The sequence below is a fragment of the Fukomys damarensis genome, unplaced genomic scaffold, assembly GCF_012274545.1.
Source record: "Fukomys damarensis isolate Sample0158 unplaced genomic scaffold, DMR_v1.0_HiC HiC_scaffold_30, whole genome shotgun sequence".
Classification (NCBI taxonomy): domain Eukaryota; kingdom Metazoa; phylum Chordata; class Mammalia; order Rodentia; family Bathyergidae; genus Fukomys; species Fukomys damarensis.
Window position 1 is genome coordinate 23,014,588 of NW_022900942.1, and position 25,284 is coordinate 23,039,871.

The window sequence follows — 25,284 nt, forward strand, 5'->3', positions numbered from 1 at the left end:
ACACAGGACTTTTTTCTGGGATGGTTATACAGGCCAGTTAAACAATCCCTGAGAAATGGAGGAAAGACAGCATCCTTAACAAATAGTACTAGGAAAACTTGCTATCCACATGAAGAAGATTGAATCTAGATCCATATCTCTCAGTGTACTATAAAAAAAAAAAAAAAAAAAAAAAAAAAAAAAAAAAAAAAAAAAAAAAAAAAAAAAGCCAGGTACAGAAACTAACCAGCGCACAGGAGTCTTTTCTGGGATGGTTATACAGGCCAGTTAAACAATCCCTGAGAAATGGAGGAAAGACAGCATCCTTAACAAATAGTACTAGGAAAACTTGCTATCCACATGAAGAAGATTGAATCTAGATCCATATCTCTCACAGTGTACTAAATTAACATTTAAAAATCTAACTTAAAACAGAAACAATCTGCTGGAAGATAAAATAGGTAAAACTCTTGAAATTATAGATGTAGGTAAGGATATTCTGAACAGAACCCTAACTTCACAAGAAATAATATCAATAATCAAAAAATGGGATCACAACAAATTAAAAAGCTTCCATACAGCAAAGAAACAACATACAAAGTACTGGGATAGCCTACACAATGGGAAAATATTTTTGCCAGCTGCTCCCCATGCAGAGGACCAATATCTAGAATATTTAAAGAACTAAAAAAAATTAGACCCCATCGAAACAAAATAATCAAAAATTGACAACTGAAATGAACAGACATTTCTCAGAAGTACAAAGGGTCAATAAAATACAGAGGTAAGGGGAAAAAATGAGAATCAAGACTTGCCATGTAGAGGTACATGATCCCAACAATGAATGTACCTGTACTGTATCCCTAAAATGTACCAATAAACTCAATAAAATTAAAAAATATATATAAATAAAAAAATAAAAAATAAACATATAGAAAAAAATAAAATACATGAAAAAAATGTTTAACATCTCTGGCCATCAAAGAAATACAAATTAAAACAACACTGACATTCCACATTACTTCAGAAAGAACAGCTAAAAGAAATAAATAAATAAAATAATAACAAATGCTGGAGAGGCTGTGGGAAAACAGAATTCTTCTTCATTGTTGGTGGGAATGTAAACTAAATTATAAAACTATTATGGGAATCACAATGGAAATTCCTGAAGAAATTCTGTTCAACTCAGCTATTCCCCTTCCAGGTATTTTCCCAAAAGAATTAAAGACATCAGGGTTGGGGATTTAGCTCAGTGGTTCCACCACCTGCTTCACAGGTGCAAGGTCTCGAGTTCAATCCCTGGTACAAAAAAAAAAAGACATCATATTACAGTGATACATGCATACCCATGTTTATAGCAGCACAGTTAATTATAGCTAAATCTTGCAAGTGGTCTATATGTCCATCAACAGATAAACAGATAAAGAAAATGTGATATTTAAACACAATGGAGTACTACTCTGCTATGAAGGTTAAGCTTGAGTCACTTGTAGGAAAATGAATGCACCTTGAGACCATAATGCTAAATGAAGTAAATCAGATACATAAGCTTCAATATTGCAAATTATAAATAAAGAGCAAAATAAAAGACAGACAACAGGAAACAGGGAGATTGGTATTTTGCAAATGAGAAAGGCATCAAGAGATGGAGTATGGGTAAGTACAAAGTAGTAAGATATGTTATGCACATGTAACAACTCCCCACGATGAATGTAAATATAACTTACTAAACACATGTATTAATAAAAAGTTTTTAAAAGAAAAAATAAGTTTATAAAAGTAGCTAACATTTAGAGAGTTCTACCTATGTGCCATTCCTACTTCAAAATGCGTATCATTTCATTTCATTCTAACAGTCTTTTAAAAGAAATTTGATTCTTTTCCTCATTTTGAATGAAGAAACAGAGCACTGAAGTAATTTTCAGCAAGGATCCAAGTCTGAAAGAACTCTGCTCTTTGCCTCTGTGAAATTAAAAGTATGGTCTTTCTGGAGGTTTACTAAATAACTCCAAACTGCCACAGTGACATATAAGGTGATAGTGCTCTTAAAGCCCAAAGCGAAACTCTTCATAGCTTACAAAAGACACATGTGCATACTTAGAAAATGGCTGGTATATACCTTAATCAAATAAATATACAAGCTCTGTAATGATGAAAAATGCTATTTATAGTATACGCATAGGGGGGATTTAGCTCAGTGGTTCTGCCACCTGCCTCGCAAGCGCCAGGTCCAAAGTTCGATCCCCAGTATATTAAAAAAAGCATATTCATAGGTATATATAATTTCTTAATCTGATATATAAGATTATAACTGAAAGAACCTAAGTTCTTCGCATAAGGGTGAAGAATGGCTAAGACAGTTATTACTTTTAATCCTGATTAGAATATGCTCCAACTCTATAATTACTAATTTTTATGAAGCATAAAGTAGAAGATAATTAGAAACATCAGACTAGAAATGGAGAGCTGTATTATGTACAAAGTTGTGAAACAGCTTTTGTTCTAGAGCTTGTTTCATTCCATAAGTCTATCGTAAGTCAGGAGTTGGGAGTTGCAGGCTACCTTTGCTACCAACTTGCTGGCCTCGTTTACACAAACTGCTTCACTGTTTCAGTTACTCAGTGCTCTCATCTCTCAAATGGGAATAATATCTACTATGTCCACTTCATTCAGTTAAAAAAATGTTTAGTAATGGCAATGATGCAGTGTCTATATAGAGAATTATCACTGGCTGGCACTGTGCTCTTTAATTAGGTGTGTTAGGGATGGGCAGTGGTACTATTAATCTTTTCAAACTGTTTTCACACATGACTCATTGTTTGACTCACATAACAATTCTGGAAATAAGTGAGAAATGGACTGACTATTAAATAAGGAAAAGCAGCACGGGTTGGCTATGTAGCTATCCTTGTATCATTCCAACAGCCCAGAAGTACAATTTTCCTAACATCCAGTTCAGTTTTGGCTTTGAATTCTGCTAACTCAACAATGTAGCCCTTTGGATCAAAGGCTGTTGGGAGTCTTCAATCTGAGTTAAATACAACAAAGGTACAAATATGTTGAATTGATAAAATAAGAAATCTGCTCTCTGTTGATTTACAGCCCACAGTTTATGAAATCAACCCATATACCTTGATTTCTGGGAGCTGCATAACTTCAGGAAAGACCTCAATGCAATTGGAGTGAGCAATCACAGTGTGCATGCGCCTGCAATTCATGATCGTTGTTGGGATGGCTTTCAGTTTATTCCCACTGATATCAATTTCTTCAAGTTCCTCCAGTTTTGCCATTTTACTAAAAAAGAGAAAAATTCACAAAGGAAGAATTTATAAAATTATTATAAGGCAAGTTAAACACATAAGCACAATAAAATCAGAATCAAAGTAGACTTTGAAGACTGATTTGTAATAGTCATTTTAAAAAATAATATTTTTTACCATTGTTTTTGAGTATCAAAGTATTTTATTAACTCCTTTCCTATTATAGAACAAAAGCTTAACTTCAACTCATCAAACTGGCAACAATTTTTTTCCACCTAAAAATTTGTGTATAAGTTATCCTGGCAATGATCAGTTTGTTATGTAGCTTAATCTGAACTCCAATGAAAATCCTACTTAAATCAAAAGCAGGCATTAATCAGTATAATTACTTTAAGAGAGCTTACTTTGAGAACAAGACTTCTTACTTTTGGCACTGAAAGCCCACAGGGATGCAAAGAACAGAGCAGTAGCTCCTACTAAGATATGCTTTATTCCTCAAACCTCAAACCCCAAACCACTCTGACATCCCGCATGATTAAAAGGTGGTAGTGAGGCATGCGGATATGTTGAAAGCCATTTAAAATACCTCTTGGCCTCCTGGCAGTGCCCAAATCACCATACAGCTTCTACTCTTCAATGTTCTTTCTACCCTTGGTGATGAGAAACTAAATACAGGATTCCAACTTAATGAAACTCGTTTATAATATGAGTCATTTAGGATACAGTTACAGGTATCCTTTCTGCTTGTGATTTTGTCACAACATACTTTGACAAAAATTAGCAAAAAGAATTTTCTTTCTGTCACCTCTCAAAATTGAAGGCTATTACATTTGCTTATCTTGAAAATAAGTATGTGTCTAGGAAATAGATTTTTATCTTATGAAATCAGATCTTCTGATATCATAAGCTTCCCACAGGCTCTCAGGGTATATTATAAACAATATTAATACACAGATATTCAAGTAATCCATCTATGATAGCCCAACTTCATAAAGTATTATTTAACTATGATACCCTCATATTTTGAGAGAAACATGGAGATAACAATGGGTAATAGGCAAAAATGATCAAAGATTCACAGATCAGGCCCAAGAAAGGAAATGTTAAAACATTTCCATTTCTGAAAACAGAAGGTGAACCAAGAATGGCTTGAGAAAGGGGGCATGTTCATAACTATTTGTTGAATGTCTGTCATAGGCCAGACCTCATATGACACATGAAGTTGAAGGAGATAAAAAGCCACAGTCCTAGCTCTTGAGGAGCTCAGGTCTTCTAGGAGATCAATGCACCAAATCATGACACCCAAGGTGAGAAAAATCACAGCAAAATGAATTTTTACAAAGCATATAAAAAACTTGTTCTTAGGGTAGGGTGATTGAGTCACTAGGGAAATAGCCTCAGAATTAGAGCCAATGATCAGTTCTTCTGCAGGTTTTTATAAAGTTGCTATCTGAAATAGGATAATGAACCCTTTCAAATATATAATTATTATGTGACTATTATGTTTTTTCCAAAATATTATTTCTGCAGTCCACAGTAAAGTAAAAGTATGTAGAAGTAACCAACAGTTTAGCTACCAATATCAAATGAGCAGAAAAAATTTAAAAAAAGGTACTACCATAAAAAAATCAAATCTGAATTTACCACATTTTTGGGCCTTCATCCTCCTGCTAGGTCTTGAAACAGACTGGTGGTCCTGCTGGCAGCACAGGGAGGCTATACTAGCATTATTATGACTTGGTCCTTAAGTCAAACTACAGTTACCAGTAGAATTCTAGCAGGGCTAATGTTTGCTTCTTCTTATGTGGGTATGTGCTCCAAGTCCTAGCTTGTTAGGTGAATAAATGCCAATGAAATGGAAACAGTAAATAAATCCTCACAGCAAGTTCAGTGTGTTGATCCACTCAAAAGTAGACACTATGCTACCACACCCCAAAACTTAAACATTAAAATGTACAAAATTAAAAACGAAATCTTCTGAGAGTCATAATTTACAGTCACATAGTTTCTATGGTGGGAGAGGATACCACCACTTTATATTGTTTCTTTGTTGTAGTGCTGGGGAGAGAACCGAAGGCTTTGTGCATCCTAGGCAAGTACCCTACCACTACATCCCCAGTTCCCACTGCTTTTTATACTATAAGCATTAATACAAAAGCTAATATTTAGTCAAGAACTTTTAGCTTTCCAGGTTATATTCCAATTCTCCCACACCAAAATAATATTTTTTTAATCAATTTGACTGGCTGAAGAGAAGCAATAGGAAAAATGTTTACCTACTAAACAATATACCTCATTTCAAAATCTTTTTTTGTTTGTTTGATTTTTGAGAGAGGGTCCCACTATGTAGTTGAGACTGACCTGGAACTCATTAAGTAGCCCAGGCTGGTCTCAAACTCACAGCAACCCTCCTGCCTCAGCCTCCCAAGTGCTGGAATTACAGGCGTGTGCACCATGCCCAGTGCTCATTTCAAAATCTTAAGAACATTCTAGTGGCTAGGTCTGTGAATACATTCACGTTAGAAAAGTCAATACACTTCTCTTTAGGGTTATGCTGACTGTACCTTGTGTAAAAGACAAATGTAAATGTGAGGGGAATAAGCAAACAAGCTTTACATTACTTTTGAAATAAACATTTCAGCTTTTACCTTTCTCCTTTCTATAAGTACATTTATAGAAATGCAAAGAAGAACGTCATTTTAAAACCTGCCCTTACCTTGCTGGAAAACTCTGAAGTCGGTTATAAGCCATGTGAAGGATCTTTAGACGGGGGTGTCCTGTTAATAAGGGCACACATTTATCTGTGAGGTTGTTATTTGTCAAATACAACTCCTGTAAGATACTGTTTGTCTCTTCAGAAAGTGTAGCTGGAGGAATGGTTTCCAGTTTGTTTGCAGATGCATTCAGGAATCTCAAGCTACAATGACAAAATGCAATAAAACTCATTGATAAATTGGAGTTCTAGTTTAGATACTTGCACAAACTTAGAAACTGATGAATACCAGGCATATCAGAAGATGGGTTTATAAACATAAATGAAAAAGCAGGTCTTGGCTTCAAAGAATTCAATTTAGCAGGTATATGGATTCCTATCTACAATGAACACAATGTACCCATTTAAGTTTGCAAAGAGACATATATTCATTTTTATGGAAGCACAAATGTAAGAGGAATTATTTTTATAACTGATAGTGGAAAAGAAAGCAGTAAGGCAAGATTAATATCTGACTTAAAGAAGAGGAAAAAAAGGGGCTTTAAAAAAATAAAGGGGTCCTTAGAATAATACAACAATTAGGTATATCATAATATAACTAAACCACATTCAGTAAGATACCCAAACTACTTTTACTGCCATATATTCATAACTATAGGAGGTAAGCGGTTCTGTAGTAACACCATACTATACAGCAAGGAGAAGAACTGTAAGTAATAGTACAGCAACAACAGAATGAATCTCACATATAATGCTGAGAGAGGCCAGATACAACAGTGTTGCATGACTCTATCACTATAAAGTATGGAAGTCAAGGAGACTAATCTATGGTAATAGAAGTGAGGGTGGTGGTATTCTTAGGTGGGGAGGAAGGCAGCATTCAGAAGAAAGCATGGTTACACAAATATGTTCACTTGGAGAAAATCAAGCATTACAGTTATGATGTGGCCACTTTTCTGTATTTATATTATACTTAATAAAATTTACCATAAAACAGACAATATAAATACTGCCAGAGTTTCCAGATGGCCGGGTGAACAATGGATAAAACACAAAGAACAGTTTTAAACCTAAAATAGCAAACACTGTCAAAATCTACATAATTCTTGCAATTATTTTGAGATACAGATGAACACACAATACATTGCTAGGGCCTGGATAAAAATCTTTGCTGTGATCAGGTTCCAAATAATTCTAAAGAAATGGAAGAACAGACTTCACCACGGCTCACAAGTCAGACATACTTCTGCCTCCAGGGACGTCCAGCTCTGCAGATGGAGCAATCGGGAAACGGTGAGAGTGCAGTACAGAGGGCTCCTGGATCTACACTGTTAATGAGCCACACCATTCTCTTGGTTCAAAATCACCTGGGTTTAAACTTTTGGAATGAAGTTGGGACTGTCTGTCATATGTTAAAGGAAAACAATAAAACCCTCCTTTAAAAGGAAAGATATGAAATACCAGATATGGTTATTTTTATCTTGGATAAAACGCTTTATATTAGGAGTCTTTCTTAGGACTGTTATTCCACTCTCTCAATCTAATAACTTAACACTTACCAATCTTTCATCCCCTACACAATTACACAAACAAAATCCACTACTTGACTGAAGAAAAGCAGCTTCCTTAAAATAGAATATTTTCTTAAAGAAACAAGTATTCTGACTTTTTTTTTTTAAAGGGAAGTTAAAGAGACTGGTTGTACAGACCATAAATAGTCATGGGAAATTATAGTTGTGTATGGCAGAGAAGAAAATAAAGGTCATTCATACATTTTTTGAAATTATTTTGAACTAAGAAAGAAACCAGTTTCAACCCCAGAATTCTTTAAAGCCTCTTTTATGAGTCTTACTTATTCTACCTGACTTAAATATCCTGTTAAGATTTTTTTCACTGGGGCCCGGGATTTAGGTCAGTGGATTTAGACTTGCAAGTGCTAGGTCCTGAGTTTGATCCCTGGTACCCGCCCCCCCCAAAAAAGTTTTAAGCTGGACTTGGTGGCACATGCCTGTAATACTAGCCCTTGGGCTGAGGCAGGAGATCACTGCAAGTTCGAGACCAGACCAGCCTGTGCTATGTAGTGATTTCTAGGGCAGTCTGAACTGCATAGTAAGACCTTGTCTAAAAATAAACAAACAAACAAACAAACAAATATATAAATAAATAATTTTTAAAAAATTGTTTTCACTGTAGAATTAGAGTAAATTAAATTGTAAAAAATACACTTTTGCCCTAAAGTATCATAGACTAGGGTCAGCTTGGAAAACACCTGACAAATTTATTAAAATACAATTTTCTAGGAAATATGTAATACATACAAGAAAAAAGAGGAAAATTAGTTCAGAATGTTTGCATACTTTTAGGCTAAAAATGAAAATGTGCTTTTAAAAACACTGCAACTCAATGCTCACCTAGAAATCTGAAGAAACATTTAAAACCCCTCACAGCAACTGAAGGGAAGAAATAATTTTCAAAGACTTATCCTCTCATCCTTTTGAAATTTACCTAGACTTAAGGAATTTATATACTCTACAGACAACATAAATAAAGGGAAAAAACTCACATCAGATTCCTCCAGGAAATGAAACAAGTTAATTGAACCTACGTAGGTTAATTCCAAAGGATGTTATCTGAACTATATAAAGTCTACCTGAACCACCTTTATAATGATCAAAAAGCAAGCAATAGGACTAACAAGATTTTCAGTTATAATGGTATCAGGAAAATTAAATTCAACATCCATTGTCTTAAGATTCATTTCCCAACCTCATGATATTTGACCAGAAAACAAATTTAATGGTGTAGGTGTTATCTTTCCACCAGAAGGAACAACTACTTGGGATATGCAAATTTTTTCCACTTTGGGTAACAGTCAATAAATGGGCTCTGTAACTCCACTAGCTATCTTCAACCCTGTGGAAAAACTACTCCCTTACAGATGTTTATAATAGCTGTAAGAAGAGAAAAAAAGACTGTTTAAAATGTCAATCTTTTTCACTATGCAATCTTCTAATTAGAGAAAAAGCAGTAAAATGTATCACTGCTTTCATTTATAAGGTGCTTCATAAAACTACAGTTCTTTTCTATTTTTCATCTCATTTGATTTTCCCATCACCCCAGATACCCCTTCATACTTCATGGAAAACAAAATTGAAGTTGAGAATGTCAAATTGCTTGGCAGTGGTTAAATAGATAACTAGTAGCAAGGTGAGAATAAAACCCAGATTGCATTTCTCTCCAAAATCCAAACATTAAAAAGAAATAAATGCCTTTTTCTGAGATGTTTCACCAGCCCTTTTTTCCAAAAAAGCTGGGGGTCAAGCAGGGCACTTGTTGGTGCATGTGAAGTTCATGTATGTTCAGCTGTTCAAACTCAATTCTTACAACGAGGTAATAATAGCAAAGAACTCAAAATTTTTTCTTAGAGGAACATGTAAAAGTCATAAAGAAAAGACACACGGAGGTCCAAGAGCACTTGCCCTCAATAGCAGTAACACAAATCCTCTACCTGCCTCTGGAGCAATTGGTTTGCTTCTCTGTCTTGGTACTATATCCATTTGGCCCCATCAAGGTTGTTTGTTTTTGTCAGTTTGTATTTCAGAAATTTCTACACACACTTAAATTTTACAGCCAGATTCTGTGCTTGAAACAGTGTAAGATTTGGTACATAAGGAATTTACCTGTTGATAGACAAACTGGGTATTCTGCTTTTAAACAGTTTTTCTGGAGATTAATTCTAGGACTTATATTCTATTAAAAACCAAGGTCTGTCACGTAAAGGTACAAGATCCCAATGATGAATGTAACTGTACTGTATACCTAAAATGTACCAATAAACTCAATGAGGAAAAAAAAATCCAACTGGTTCTGCTTGCTTCAGCAGCACATATACTAAAAATCCAACTGGTTAAATGTTTAAACTGAACAAAACTTTTGTACTAGGGGTCAGGGATTTAGCTCAGTGGTTTCATGGCCTGCCTTGCAAGTGCAAGGACCTGAGTTCAATCCCAAGTACCAAAAAAAAAAAAAATCACTTTTCTACTTTTAGACAACTCCCTGGTTTCACTCTGTAGAATGTTTCAGAAGTGTCAAATGAAAATATCTGAATTTCTTATTTTTGCTTGCCTGAAGTTAAACAATTTCATCTACCTTCACAAGGGTGACAGCTCTTGAAGCAGGCATTTTTCAACTTTTTATGATAGGAACTAAGATTATATAATACATGCTACATGAGTAGTCAGTACACACACAACATATATTTGGTGTAATGGAAATGAGTATTTTATAAAAGAGTATTTCAACTCTGTGATACTATTTTCTACAACTTCTTAAAATGCTGATTATACTATGCTATCACTAATGTTATACCCCACTAATTAGATTGAAAACAGAATGACATTATTTATTATCTAGCATCACCACCTAAGACTGGGAAACACAAGTGAAGAAAAAGTGGACATAATCTAACTAAACTCATATCACCATTATTTTGGAAGGTCTGAGAATCTACCTGACTTGGGTAATAAAGACTTCACATAAGCCTAGAGAGCAAAGAAACAAAAATTACTCAGATTTAAGTCATTGAACAAGAACTTTAAAAAAATAGTTTTAAGATGGATGCGATAATACAATCTATGGACCTAATCTTATGTGCATCAATTATCTTACTCATATCTTCATCTGGCCCAAGATCCAATGCAAGACAAACCTCTGCATTTCACTATCATGCCTCCTCAATCTCCTCCTGTCAGCTTTGTGTCTTGTAAATGATCTGACAGTTTTGAAGAGTATGAGGCAACTATTTTGTACAATGTCAATTTAGGTTTCATGATTTGTCACATTAGAATAAAGTCACTTTTTTTTTTTTGGCAAAAAGACCACAGAAGTTGTACTTTTCTCAGTGCATGCGAGGAGAAACAACATGCCAATATATAACTACTGGTAACATTGACGACCACTTGGTGGTACTTGCCAAGTATTTCCCTGTAAAGTTCTAATTTCTTTTGTAATTAATGAATCTGTGGGGAGATCATTTGAGCCTCATCATACTTTCACCCACTAATTTAGCATTTTTGCTCACAATAATTATCTCTGCAGTGTTTGCCAAATGGTGATTTTTGTATTTCCATGAGTCCTTCTACTTAGTTTATACTAATTGGAATAATACTGCAAGGGATGCCCCTATTTATCTACTCAATTATATTATATCAATATGGACTTGCAAGATATTTGTTTTATTCTACTGGATGTAATTCATTAGTCTCATTTTAATTTGTTCTTCAAATTGTCCCAGATATAATCAAATGGGTGCATGTATCTTTTGACATACTTCCAGGCTCATCTTATATTCACCTGGCTCTAGGACTAGGATTAATCCTGTTTTCAAGGGCTCCTGGTTCCTTTTCTGGTACTTAAGAGACCAAGTTCTGGGTACAAGGTTTATTTTCTGATATTGAGTGTCACAGCTACTAGACCTTCTCAGCAGAAAAAACAAAAATCACACGTTTAAATGTCTGGTGACGTTTGGCTCTCCTCAGTCATTTCACTTTTGCAGTGTTTCCCGAATATTCTTGTGTATTTCCTTTTTCCGTAACAACCATGCCATCAATTTGTATAATTCCATTATAAAAGCTTTGTGGATATTTACATGAGAATTGTGTTAAATTTACAAAGAAATAACTTACAAAAAGCTGTTATTAAGTTGTTCTGAGAACAGAGGACATCTTCCCATTTGCACAAATTTATTTATTTTTTCTTTTTAAAAAGTTTATTGGTGCATTTTAGGTACACACAAGGATTACATCATATAAGGAATTTTTACCTGTACATGATATATCTTTATTCCTATTTTTTTCATTACCCTCCCCTCCCTTCAACCCTTCTCCCTGATTTACAAAATATTTGTTTCCATTTTTTCCTTTTCTCAATATTTTTTCTTTTTCTTCCTCCCTCCCCACCCCCACATCCCTCCCTAGTTCGCTTTTGAACGTTTAGAACCCTTTTGAACATTTTCTGCGAAGAGGGAAAAAAATGGAAACAAAGCTTTTGTAAATAAGGAGAAGAGAGGGTAGGGGAATGGGGAAAATATTGTAATGCTTGTTTCTTTTTTTTTTCTTTTATTGAGTTTATTGGTAAATTTTAGGTATACAGTACAGTTGCATTCATTATCGGGATCTTGTACCTTTACATGACAGGTGGTCTTGGTTCTCATTTTTTCCCCTTGTCCCTGCCCTCCCTTCACCCCCTTCTCCCCTCCCCATTTACAAACACTTTATTTCCATTTTTTCATTTTCTCATATTTTTTTCCCCTTATTACCTTTCGCCTACCCTTCCCACTTTCCCTACACATGGCAGTGGGTATAACAATTCCCGATTTGAAACTTTACTACAAAGCCACTGTGATAAAAACAGCATGGTACTGGCAAAGAAACAGACCTGAAGATCAGTGGGACAGATTGAAGACACAAAAACAAATCCAGTTGTACTCAGCAAACTCATCTTTGACAAAGGAGCTGACCGTCCCCACTGGAGGAAGGATGGCCTCTTTAATAAATGGTGCTGGAAAAACTGGATCTCAAGCTGCCAAAGATTAAAACTAGACCCTTATCTTTCACCATGTACTAAACTAAAATCCAAGCAGATTTAAGGTCTAAATATTAAAACAGAAACACTAAACTTGCTGGAAGATAAGTTAGGCAGAACTCTTGAAGACACTGACATAGGAAAAGACTTTATGTTCAAATTTATTTTGTAAATTTCAGGTCTTTTAACATTTTCTCCATACAGCTTTTGTACGCTGTTAACTTTATTCCTAGCCTCAATGCTATTTTAAAAGGGGATTTTGCTACCAACATATGTTTTCTAATTGCTACTGTTTGTGGATGTTGAAGCATATGCATATTAATTTTTATCCTATCTCTTAATATTTTGGAGTTCATTTACCAGCAATTCTTTGGTGTTTTAAATTACTTGTGTACTATCATGTTCACTGCAAAATAGATAGTTATCTCGCCAATGCTCATGCCTCCATTGATTTTTCTCTTGTCTAATTGCATGGCTAACACATCTAGTATAATACTGAGTAACAACAGAAATAACGTGCATCCTTGTCCTGTTATTTACCTTAGTAGGAACACTCTGAGCTTCTCCCATTAAGAAAGTGGTTTTAGAATTAAGATGTATGCACTGGTATATAGGGTAAGGCAATATGCCTTGATGCCTCCATTTTTTAAAAAATTTATTTATTTCATTAAATTTATCAGTACACTTTAGGTATACAATATGATTCATTGGGAATTTGTACCTTTATGTATCTTGGTTCTTATTTTTTCCGATTCCTCCCGCCCTCCCCTCAACCCCTCCACTCCTCCCTATTTACAAACACATAAGGGGAACTGGGAGGCGTAGGAGAAAGGAAAAATATTTTCTTTTTAATTAACAACTTTCTGAGATATAATTCATAATTTACATATGATATCATATTTTGTTCTATCAGCTGATGGACAGGGATCATTATCATTTTTAAGGTGATTTAAATTCAGTCACTTTACTACACTGATGTTTGCTCTCAATTCTGACATGTCTCTTATGTACTGTTTTCCACTGTATGATACATATTCTTTTTTGATACATTAATTTTTTTGCTGTTTATGGCAGTTTGTATTTGTGTTCTAGTAACTACTCTGTACTTATGCCTTATTAAATGATCTTAGTTCATTGAATTTTTATGTAATCATTTACTCTCTAACTTACCAATAGATTTTTTAAAAACCTTTAAGATTTTTTTGTTGTTGTCGCTAGAAAATTTTCTTGTATTTCACTTTTAAATACTAGCTTGATTCCACTGTTTAAGTCTTTGTTCCAGGACTAATATGCAAGTGTTATTCTTTTTGTTCTGTCTTCCATTTCCATTACTTCTAAGTTCTTCCCTATCTCATTTTATGTTTCTATAACTCAGACCTTAAAGGACAATTGACTTGATATAAAAGTCTCAGACTATACTTGAATATTTTAAAAAAATGCTGTTCTTTATTACCTTGTTTTGTACTGTATAATGTTTATGAGAACCCTAACTACTACCTTTTTAAGTGGTCTGATCTTTTTCCTGAGCACCTGGAAGATTTTTATCTTCAGAATCTAATGGTTTTACTAAAATAAATCTCCAAATTGAACATTCTAGGGTTTTTTTCAGATACCCAATCATTAGTCTCTTTAAAATGTATTTTAAGATCTGTTTGTTGCTAGAAAAGTTGGCTGGATTACAGTTTTAAATACTAGTTCAGTTCCACTGTTTTGCCCCCTTTTTTTCAAGGACCCATATAAAAATGTTACTTTTGGGGGGCCTGTCTTCCAACTCCATTACTTTATCTTTAATCTTTTTATTTCTTTTTTACTCATTTGCATTCATCTCATTTTTCTACCTTTCTTTAATGTTCCTTATTTGATTTCTGACTCTATCCCACCCTGGTCATCATGTATTGAACTATTCATTTCTGAGATAATTGCTATCCTCTTCCATTTTGAGTTCAGTTATCACTCTTTCTACTCTAAATATACTGCTTGTCATTTTTATTCTTATGTTCTCAAACTTTTAATATTCCAAATATTAACCTGAGTACATTTAATTCTGCTTGGATGGCTTACAGTTTTCTTTGGTTTCACAGTAGTTTGGAGACTATTCCAAAATGGATGCATGGTATATTTTGTTTTCTCATTTTAGGGATTAATACTAGATATGTTCACCATTTCCTTGTTTATTTTCATGGTATCAGGTTGTTTTACAATATTTTTTTAGATCAGTGGTGCCATCTGCTATATAGCAAAGACAAGATGCATTAAGGGACTTGTTTGGTAAGGGTGGTATGTCCTATGACGTTCTCATTCACTGTTATCTTGTATGAGCTTTAGTTTTCCTCTTTCGCTTTTGTTTCTCTTCCCTTTAACTAATCACCAATGTTCTTGCAAGAGTTACATTTTTCCGCATGCTACCTCTTCAAATTGCACTTAATTGTTACCTAAGATTTAGATTTTTAAGGATCACTGCCAGCTTCCCTCTTCTCTCTTCCTAATGGTTTGTCTTGTTTTGTTTTTGCTGGATACTCAGTCTCAGATTGAGACTTTGAGGAAATAAACACATATGAGATTGCTTGCTGGAATCTAGTGTTTATTTTTTTTTATTATTTATACTTTAACTTCTCCTGCATTAAAATTGTGCCTATCATACTCTGAGGCTGCTAAAGGAGCAACAGTTTTCAGAGAAGATGTCTTAGGTCAGTACCTCACAATCTGACTATGCCTCAGAATCATCTAGAGTTTTCATGAGAATAGATTCTCATCTTCAACCCTGAGTTGCTCTTAGTAAGTACATCAGAGTGAGGCCTCAAAAATCTATCTAAAAAAATTCTGGCCAAGATGAGAATCACTGCAGTGCAAAAGCCCATAATGTATTCTAGTGTTTTCCTGGGAACAAAGAGACATACCTCCCTGACAGAAGGAACAGACCTTCCTATCCCATCCACTTTGGTAGACTCAGAGAATGATGGCAAGAATTACCAAAGTACCTCTCATCACAGGTGGCACTGGTGAAGATCCATTACTTGCCTCTTTTCAGGCTGAATGTTCACAGCTGATCTCAGCAGTGCTTGGAACCACTGATTAAGCCTTTTAAGTTGTCCTAGTTAACAACATACAGAGTTTGTTCCTAGTCCCTTTCCCCGTCAACATTTTATCGGCCACTCTCTAATGGTCTACACTTTTCTTTCCCAGAGCTGAGAAAGATTCTGATAGAGAATAGAGACTGTCATCCCCATAAACCCCAATGGCTGATTTCCTAGTTTTAAAAAACTGCCCATGTGATTTTGATGTAACAATCCTAAGAACCAATACTTTAAAACATCTGAGAAACACAATGCTGTAAAAAGAAGAAATGAGATATATTTGCTGTCCAGAGATACCACTAGACACACACCTAATTTTTGTATTCAAATTCTTCTTTTACAGAAACTTATTCATCATCAGTAGTATCTGTGATCGCCTTTGGCTTTGTGCTTGGCCACTGCACTGGAATCATGAGGGAAGCTTTGTTAAAGATGCTGGTTCCCAGGCTATATCCCTCTAATGTTTCAGTGAGTAAAACTGAAAGAAAAGCCAGGAATCTAGATGTTTGATACCTTCTCTACAGGAGTGTTAAGATAGGTCTAATTAAATACTGTTTTAGTTGACCATGTCTCTCAAACCATCAAAATTTCACAGGACAACTCTTCATTAAAAAAAAAAAAAAAAGTGCGTAGGCAATTTCGTTTTTTAAAATACCAGAAATATCTGTGTTTACCAAAAGGCACAGGATGCCATGGTCAACCAATCATACTCTCCTAAGCTTCTGTTCCTTTTTAGTCTTTTTGATATTTATACATATTCTGTCTGAGTCACTAGAACTTATGGTCTATAATGTGACTAATGCTCTAAGGAGATTTAATAAATACAAATGAGCAATTAACATGACCCTCATTGGCACATTTACTCCCCTGACTCCTGCCCCAGAAAATACTTTGGAATGCTCCAGTTGGGGCTAAAACAGACCTGGATCTCCACCCACAACAGAGATCTATAGCTTTCCTCTAAAGGTGTCCATTTTGGCTTTGTTAATTCCATGAGATGAAGCTGTCTGGCTATCTAATGCATGTGCAGATGCTAGGTGGACAGGGAGTCAGTCACTGCCAAGTTTCAGGAAGAACAGAAGGATAGCAGTACGTCTGGCAGTGACTCATCCACTCTGGTGACCCACGGGGAATTACCTACTCCCTCCCATACCCATCTGTTGATGACAGCCAATTATCTCAAACTCTTTTGGGACTTCCATCACGAAAATTCTCAACCCAAAGAAAAGAGGTAAGATAAGAAATTTAGACCTGTAACAGATTAGCTTATCTGCTAGTTCACTCAACAAAATCAAATCATACCCTGATGATGATAAAATCATACCCTGTGACAAAAATCACAACTTCTTACAATATATGATCCATCATATTTCATATATGTCGTTTTTTATTTTAAAAATAGATTTGTTGGGTTGGGGATTTAGCTCAGTGGTGCTGCCACCTGCCCTGCAAGTGCAAGGACCCAAGTTCAATCTCCAGTGCTACACACACACACACACACACACACACACACGCACACAAAAGGATCTGTCATGTTCCTGGGCATGGTGGTGATTGCCCAAAATCCAAGCACTGAGGGAGGCTGAAGCAGGAGGATCACAAGTTCAACTGTAGCCTGGGATAATCAGTGAGACCTCTCAAAATTTTTTTAAAGAGCTGGTAATGTAGCTCAGTGGTAGAGTGCCACTGGGTTTGATTCATAGTACTGCAAAGACAGAGAAAGACAAACAGATACATAGATAATAATTGTACATATTTATGGAGTACAGTAACATTTCAATAAGTATACAGTGTGCAAAGAACTGCCAATTTTTGAAAAGCAAGTCAAAATAAAACTCAAAGATAAATTTGGAAAACAAATTTCTGAAATTTGCTGATTAAAGTCATAAGAATTGTAGGAAAATGAGTCTCAATTTTTCAGTGGAAAATGAAGACTTGACTTAAAATCATCTAATTATAAGTAGCATCCCTTTTCTTATTTGGTTCCAAATACCTTCCTGCTACTGAGAGTAGCACATTAACATAGATGATTCTGTTTAACAGACAACAACATGTAATTAAAACTATAAGACTAAATTGATCAGACAACAATCAAAGCAAACAAAAATTCCTAGGAAAGGGTTAAAATTTGGCCTTCTACTCTACTCAATAATGCATGTTTTTCAGACTGTTCTCCTGAGGCTTCCAAAAACAAGTTCTACTTTGAGGGTGCCCTAAACCATTTTAACACAGGAAAACTTACACAAAGGCTTTTTCCTTTTATATAATCCAACATAAAATAAAACAATATTATCATTAAAAACCACCAAAAAAGGACAAATACTGTTTTTTCCCCCAGTACTATACTAGGGATTGAACATAGGGCCTTTACACTGAGCAACATCCCCAGCTTTTTTTTGAGACAGGTCTCAATAAATTGCTAAATTGCCCAGGCTAGGCTTAAACTTGCGATCTTCCTCCCTTAGCTGATCAGAATACTGGGATTTAACATTTATATTATGAAGTAAACTGAACAGAAAGAGTATTAAAGCTAAGTTTCATTAATGCACTGATGCTACTACCAGTCACACACAAACAGCAAATTTTCTGCATCATAACACAAAGTATTCTTCCTTATACCATAGGCCTAACTATGCCACACGAGCCTTACCATTTTCCATCTCCATACTTTCTTAAACCTAACTTTTATTACCAGGTAGTTACTTTAAACTCTGCATCAGTGTGTAAGCTCCTTGAGAGTATCTGTATTTATTCATTTTCTCAGTGCTCTACTGTACTCAGCACAATGACTTAAAATTTATTAGGTCAGTGAGATGCTTGCTGTGCCGAATCATAAACTAAAACAAATTTTTGGGCTGATCTGCTTCAGTAACTGTCAGTGCTAGTATATTCCTTCCCCCAAAACTCACCACACCACATGTACAAAATTTACACATTTTCCTGAATGCAATTATACCTAAGTAAAAACTACATCATAAAAATCTATAAAAATCAGGTACATAAAACCTTCATTTTTGAGGTTGTGCAAAGAGTAAGCAGAAGTATCTACCCTCTAAGAATGAGCAATTTAATAGAAATCACTAGAAAAATGTTTTTTCATACTAACATGTGAACTAATAAAAAAATGAGGTTTAAAATAGAGCTTATCAACTTTAGCCTGCTGCCTTTATTACCCTACTGAGATAACCAACACTTTAGTTTTCTTTCTGACTCAGGAGTGTAACTACTAGAGTAGTAGCTGCCATTCTAGAAATGTAGCTACTATAATGGTTGGAAAACAAAAGCACTGGAACATGCCTTCTTGGAAAAGCTTTTTATTTCTGCCTTTTTAATCATTTGCTTCTCTGTCATAAACTAGAACTCCTTCTTTTAATTCACCTGTGCAGGAAATGCATTTAGCATGCCCTGCCTTCCTTTTAGAGACTAGCCTTCCTCTCAAAGACTAGACACACTAGTGTCTACTTTCTAAAATGTATTGGTCTAGAGAGGCCAGTCTTATAGTTGAACTACAGGGATATCTGCCTAAATGTCTTTTGCTTAACTTTCATGGTTCATGATAGCAGTATACTTCTTGGGTGGTTCATTTCACATACTAATTTGTCCAAGTTACATTACATAAACTTTGCCTTTTCCAAAGTACAGTTTCCATTTGGGAATGGTAAAAACATGTCAGATGAGAACGCTGAGACTTGGAATATCTGCATGAGGTCACAAAATGAAAAGTGAAGGCAGCAAGCATTTTTCTTTTCTTTTGGTACTGGGGATGGAACTCAGGAGCTTGTGCTTATGGCAGGCATGGTGCCACTGAGCTAAATCCCTGGCCAAGCAAGCATATTTCAATCCTAGGTGCTATGAGAATCCCTGTGGACCAATCTACAGCTGCTGTTGCCCAAATCCTTGTCCAAGCATGTCTACACATGAAAACACACTTTCCTCTACTAAACTGGTAAACTCCTCCAGCAAAATATTTTCATGTCTTCCCTGGCATCAAGCATACCCAGTAACCACTGAGAATGAAAAGCAGAATCATTGTTTTAAAACCAAATCTGTTGAAATGAATAAAGAATGATTATTATCTACTGAAGTTTCCAGTACCATTCACCTATCAGTCATGAACTTACCAGATTTGAATAGATTCAGAAATGGTTTTATCTCACTCAAGGATTCCTAAAACATGAATCTATTTATTTAGTTCTGTAAATTCAGCATAGAACACTAGGGAGACAAGCACATTTTCACTATAAAATGGTACCCAAATCTTGTCTCATTAGTCTTATTTAAAAAAAGGACAAGGTTACAATACGACTTACAATTCTACACAGGAAAAGAATCAAATTCCATAGTATTTATAACAACAAAGTACATCTGGAGCTCATCACCAGCTGTGCATTATACTTTGTTATGAATGTAAAAAAACCAATTTTTAAATGATCTTTAAACACTACCGTTTTGGTCAGGAGAATAATATACTGCTGGTCAACTATAATACAACAATCATTTACTCACAATTTCATTATCTCTTTATAATTATTCCAGAACAAATTCATTGTAACTTACATGAGCACACTGGAAATTTTTAATTTGTATGAGGAAAAGAGAATAAAATGAAAACGGAGTACTAGAAATGTTCCATATCTTAATTAGGGTAATAGTTACAGGGAAATAGGTAAAATAGATACATATAGACATAGAGATGTATGTGTAAAAATTCACTGAGCAATACACTGAAGAGTTGTGTAATTTACTAGTATAGTTATATCTTGATAATATTTTAAGAAGAAAAAGAGGCAAAAATATGAAGTCAGGACTGATATTCAATTCATAATTAAATTTTCTATCATTCATTAACCAAATATTTGTTGAGTACTTTCCTGATTCTTAGATATAGTAAATAAACAGTAAGAATAAACAATATAATTAGGATACAGTCACTAGGGCCAGGGATTTAGCTCAGTGGTGGCCGGGCCTGCCTGGCAAGCTCACGGTCCTGAGTTCAATCCCTGGCACAAAAAACAACAACAACAAAACAACAAGATACAGTCACTGATTTCACAGAGAGTTAATAATCTAGTAGCAGAGGGAGACTAGTGAACAAGAAAATGCAATACAGTGCGTGATAAATATTCTGACAAGAGTAACAACAGGAATTTAGGAGGACATTTTGAGGTATAAATAATTCACCTTGGGAAAGCCAGAGTTCCTAGATTTTTATTTCACTCACATAACATCACACAGACTGAAATAGATCAATAATTTATGGAACACTTTAAGCACAATACACAAGGCCTCTGAAGCAAACTCAATGTTTCAAAGTAAACGAATAGCCACTGACACTTAGAACTCTCTTTAAAAGTTCTGTATGCGGTATCTGTTCATAGAAAATAGAATTTCACTTACTGTACTAAGTATGAAGGTAAACTGTAGTAAAGAAGGAATGATAAAAAAAGAACTAAGCAAACTCCAGGAAAATTCATCTTGGTCAGAAAAGTCACAGATACAAGAAAGGAGGAACAGCAAATCATAAAATAATTAATGCTAAAACCTAGAATAGCCTGCACAAGTTCTGACCAGTAACAATATAGGAGGTAGACCTCTCATTCTTGATTTATACCTACAATCCCTGTGATACACATTTATTTACAAAGTAACCCATGTTTCTCCCCATAAAGTAGCAAAAGTAATTATCTAGAAGACACCTTTAGCTCCATCCCCTACAAAATGCTCAGGGAAGCTAAAATTCCTACAAATGGTTCAAATCATAGAAGAAAAAACAATAGCAAAGGGCATAGACAGGCTGCTTTACCTGTCAGCCTTCAGAAGAAGGTTAGGTGGTAGTTCAATGAGCTGATTGTGCTGCACATCCAAGACCTCCACTGAAGTTCTTTCCAGTCTTTCAGGCAACCGTGCCAACTGGTTGTGTCCTGCTAGCAGTTTACGGAGACTACTATTACAAAATAAGCTGTACAAAGGGGACAAAAAACAGTAGGCAACTTACTTAGAAATAATGTTGGATAAAGATTAGAAAATGAGTAAAGATAAAATACTTAAAATTATCTTTGTAAAAATCATACATTCATTCAGAGCAACTGTAAGTTCACTAAAATCCCACTTAGAACATGTATTTCAGAAATTTCCACACCTTAAAAAATAGGCGGTAAAAATGATGAAAATATTATTGAGTAAAGAAGCTCAGCTGAAAAACAAGCTTCACAGATGTAAACACTAAAGAACTCAGTCTGACCTTGTTAGATCCACAAGGCAAACTTTATAAGATTGTATGTTTAGGAGCTTGTCTTACAGGCCTTACGTGCTGGGTATTATAACAGATTTGGAATAAATAAAGCTGAGCAATCTCTACATATAAGATTAATGTAAAAAAGATTCTTCTTCCAATTAAACTTGGTCAAACGCAATTAACAAACTTAAATTTTTCTTCAATTGCAGTCATAATTGTCTTTTCCTTTCCTTTACTTGCTCTCTATGTAATTTTGTTTCTTTTTGGTTTAATCCCACACCGAGGCAGAGACTGCCTTGTAGAGAGTAAAATGCATTTCAGCCACTGTTTTCTTGTGAGCCTTAAAGAGCTGTTTGAAAGCTTGGCTATATTTCTTCTAAAGATCATTAGAACTATAACAAACTATGGTTAATCTGTGTTAATCTAATGTAAATCTGATTGTGCTTTTCCGATAGTTGCAGGGAATAAAACAAATCTAAACACAGATTTCTGAAGAATATAGAAGTCAGATTCTAATAAATGCCATGAAGACTTTAGGGTAATAATTTATTTATGCTGCTGTCAAAAATGAGACATCCTCATTCACCTTCAACTTTCTACTGTTCTGGACTCACTCACTTGTGCCCACAAATGTTTTTTAATTTATTTATTTTTACTTGGTAAGAAAAAAAACATACATTCATACATATGTATATATAAAATGATACAATTATTATATTAGTATAATGTATTACTGTTACATATATATATAAAATGCATGCAATGAGTATCATATAATGTACATGTTTCATGCATAGCATAAATATGTATATTATAAATTATATATAATGCAATATATCTCTAATGTGTACATTTACTCAAGTATACACACACATATATAATGTTAAACATTACATATACACCTTATGGAATGGTTAAATCAAGCTAATTAACATATATATCACATTGTATATCTATCATTTTTTGGGGTGAGAACATTTAAAATCTACTTTTAGCAATTTTATATTTTTTTATTCACAACTGTTAAAAGTCACCATATATATAGAACTTTACACTTTAAATACCAAAAGTACATTCTTTCCTCACAAGGATGCTAGCAACTTGTCTCATTCCTTGCCCTGACATCACCATCTACCATTAAAGATACTGTATCTGGTTTTACAGATTTAGCTATCAGTGTAAGGGCAGATTATCCAGGTCAGTTGTACAGTGACAAGTGATACAGGACAGTCTCTGTAAGTCACTCAAATCCAATAATTCAGCATTTGGTTCATTTATTTTTTATGTATTCTTTATTCTTAATACATGGATCACTGAAAGACAGGGTGAAAAAAATAATTTATCCTGATTTTTCCAAATAAAAAATAAGTTTGATCAACTACACGATGAATAGTAAAGGCTGATTATTAAGATTTAGTTGTTATATAATGTATGATCACTAAAACTCTTTCTCTTTAATACATTTCCATTTCTAAACAATTTGTTTTGCTAAAGTCTTCACATGTCTTACCTAAAGTTTAAATATTAAACGAATTAAAATGAATCACTATTTTGCCTATTACATCAATAGGGCCCATACAAGGTTTGTAGCTAAATATAAAAAAAAATACATACCGTTTTTTCTCCATACACACATACACTCGCACACATACTTTAAATTCTGTGACAGAAAGGCATCTGGAATTTATCTTGTGAAAGCATTTGTTTAGATGCCCCCAAAGCCTGTACTCATGCAAAGCTAATAATCTTAGACTAAGGAATGGAGAATCCTGCCGGCCCCCACCCCACCATTACAATGAGCTACAGGGGTCACCTAAATGCTCAGGCAATGCAAGATTGTAGGATGTGGAAAAGATCAAGTATGTGACATGCATATGCAAATATGCAAGAAGAAAGCCCACCATTCTGTATTAACTAATGAAAAAAATAAACCAGAAAGAGAAAAGACTCTAGAGCAGAAAGCATTTTTACATAGATCAAATTTAGTTACAACAGACAGCCAAGGAACAAAAAGAAATTAACTGAGCTTTTTAGGGACTACAAATGCAACTTAAATTTCTTTTGAGAGCTGTACTCTACTAGCTATCCATCCATATGCCTTGTATCTGGTTGGCCCCCAACCTCATACAGTCAGAGGTGGGAATTTTGAGAGATGACTGGATCATGGGTATGTGAGACTGGAGTACTCCACTGATTACTTTAGCATAATTTTGGGTGTGGATAATGAATTTACTGAAGAGGGGAGACCCACCCTTGGTGTGAATGACACCAACCAACAGGCTTGTAGCTCGGATGGAATAAAAAAGGAAGGCTTACTACTTCACTGCTTCCTGACTGCCAAGCCACGGACTGTTTCTCCTTTGCCATGCCACCCTGCCTTGGAGTCAGCTGACTGGACTAAAACTTCTACAAACTGTGAGCTAAAATAAACCTTTCCTCCTCTAACTTGTGGGTGTTAGGTATTTTGTCCCAGTCATGAGAAAGTGACTAAAACACCAGGAGAAAGATAACACAAGCTCCATATGTAATTTAAAATTCTATATTAGCTGTATTTAAAAAAAATAAAAAGCGATAGGTACAGTGGTATGTACCTATAATTCTAGCTAGCCAGGAGGCTGAGGTAAGAGGATCCCAAGTTTAAATCCAGCCTGGGCAACTTAGCAAGACTTGTCTCAATGGTAAAAAATTTAAAACAGGCTGAGGATGTAGCTCATAGGTTGAGGGCCATAGGTTCAATTTTTAGTATGGGGAAAGGATTCTTAAAGTGATTTGACCCTATATAACAAAAATATTTTTATAATGTAGCTAATACACAATATTATTATTTTACATATAGTGTACATTTCATGCTTATAATATTTCTCAATTAGAATTAGTCAGATTTCAGGTGTTCAATAATCACTTGGCTTACAGGAAGTGACTACCACATTAGACAGCTCAACTCTGAACACATTTAGCAGGCTCAGTAAGCAGATATATTTCATAACCCTTGCTGTTAAGAACATTAATCATATACCTTTAAAGACCATATAAAACTAATCTAAAGTGAAAGTTACCTAAAGTAAGTTACTCCAAAATGACATACCTTCTACCATGGCTTCACTGATATTTTTGACTATACACTAGTTAAAATAAAATCAACAACAAAAACCCAAAAAACTGACTTTTGTTCTGTGGCTAGCTGGAAATGTTTGAAATTATAGATAAAATTAAAAATTCATTTCCCTGATACACTAGCCACATATCAAGTGCTCAGGAGCTGTATATGGCTGTGGATATCTTACCAGATCTCACAGAAATATAGCATTTCAGTGGTCACAGAAAGTGCTATAAGACAACTCTGGGACAGACTACTTTTGGTTATTAATTGCAGGTCTAATCCAATAGTCCAATAATATTTTCTGCCACAATAAATTTGAAAATGTTTGCTGGCTGTGATGG

General features: G+C 34.8%; 1 protein-coding gene across 1 annotated transcript in view; it reads right to left on the reverse strand.

The window, feature by feature from the left end:
• The window catches only part of Phlpp1 (PH domain and leucine rich repeat protein phosphatase 1), a gene marked incomplete at its 5' end in the record, with an annotated part of 207,033 nt that overhangs the window by 32,404 nt on the left and 149,345 nt on the right, over window positions 1-25,284 (reverse strand). The window contains 3 exons of the mRNA XM_010644887.2: window positions 3,111-3,273; window positions 5,956-6,156; window positions 21,412-21,567. Coding sequence (XP_010643189.1) covers window positions 3,111-3,273; window positions 5,956-6,156; window positions 21,412-21,567 — 520 coding nt within the window. The remainder of the gene's footprint in view (window positions 1-3,110; window positions 3,274-5,955; window positions 6,157-21,411; window positions 21,568-25,284) is intronic.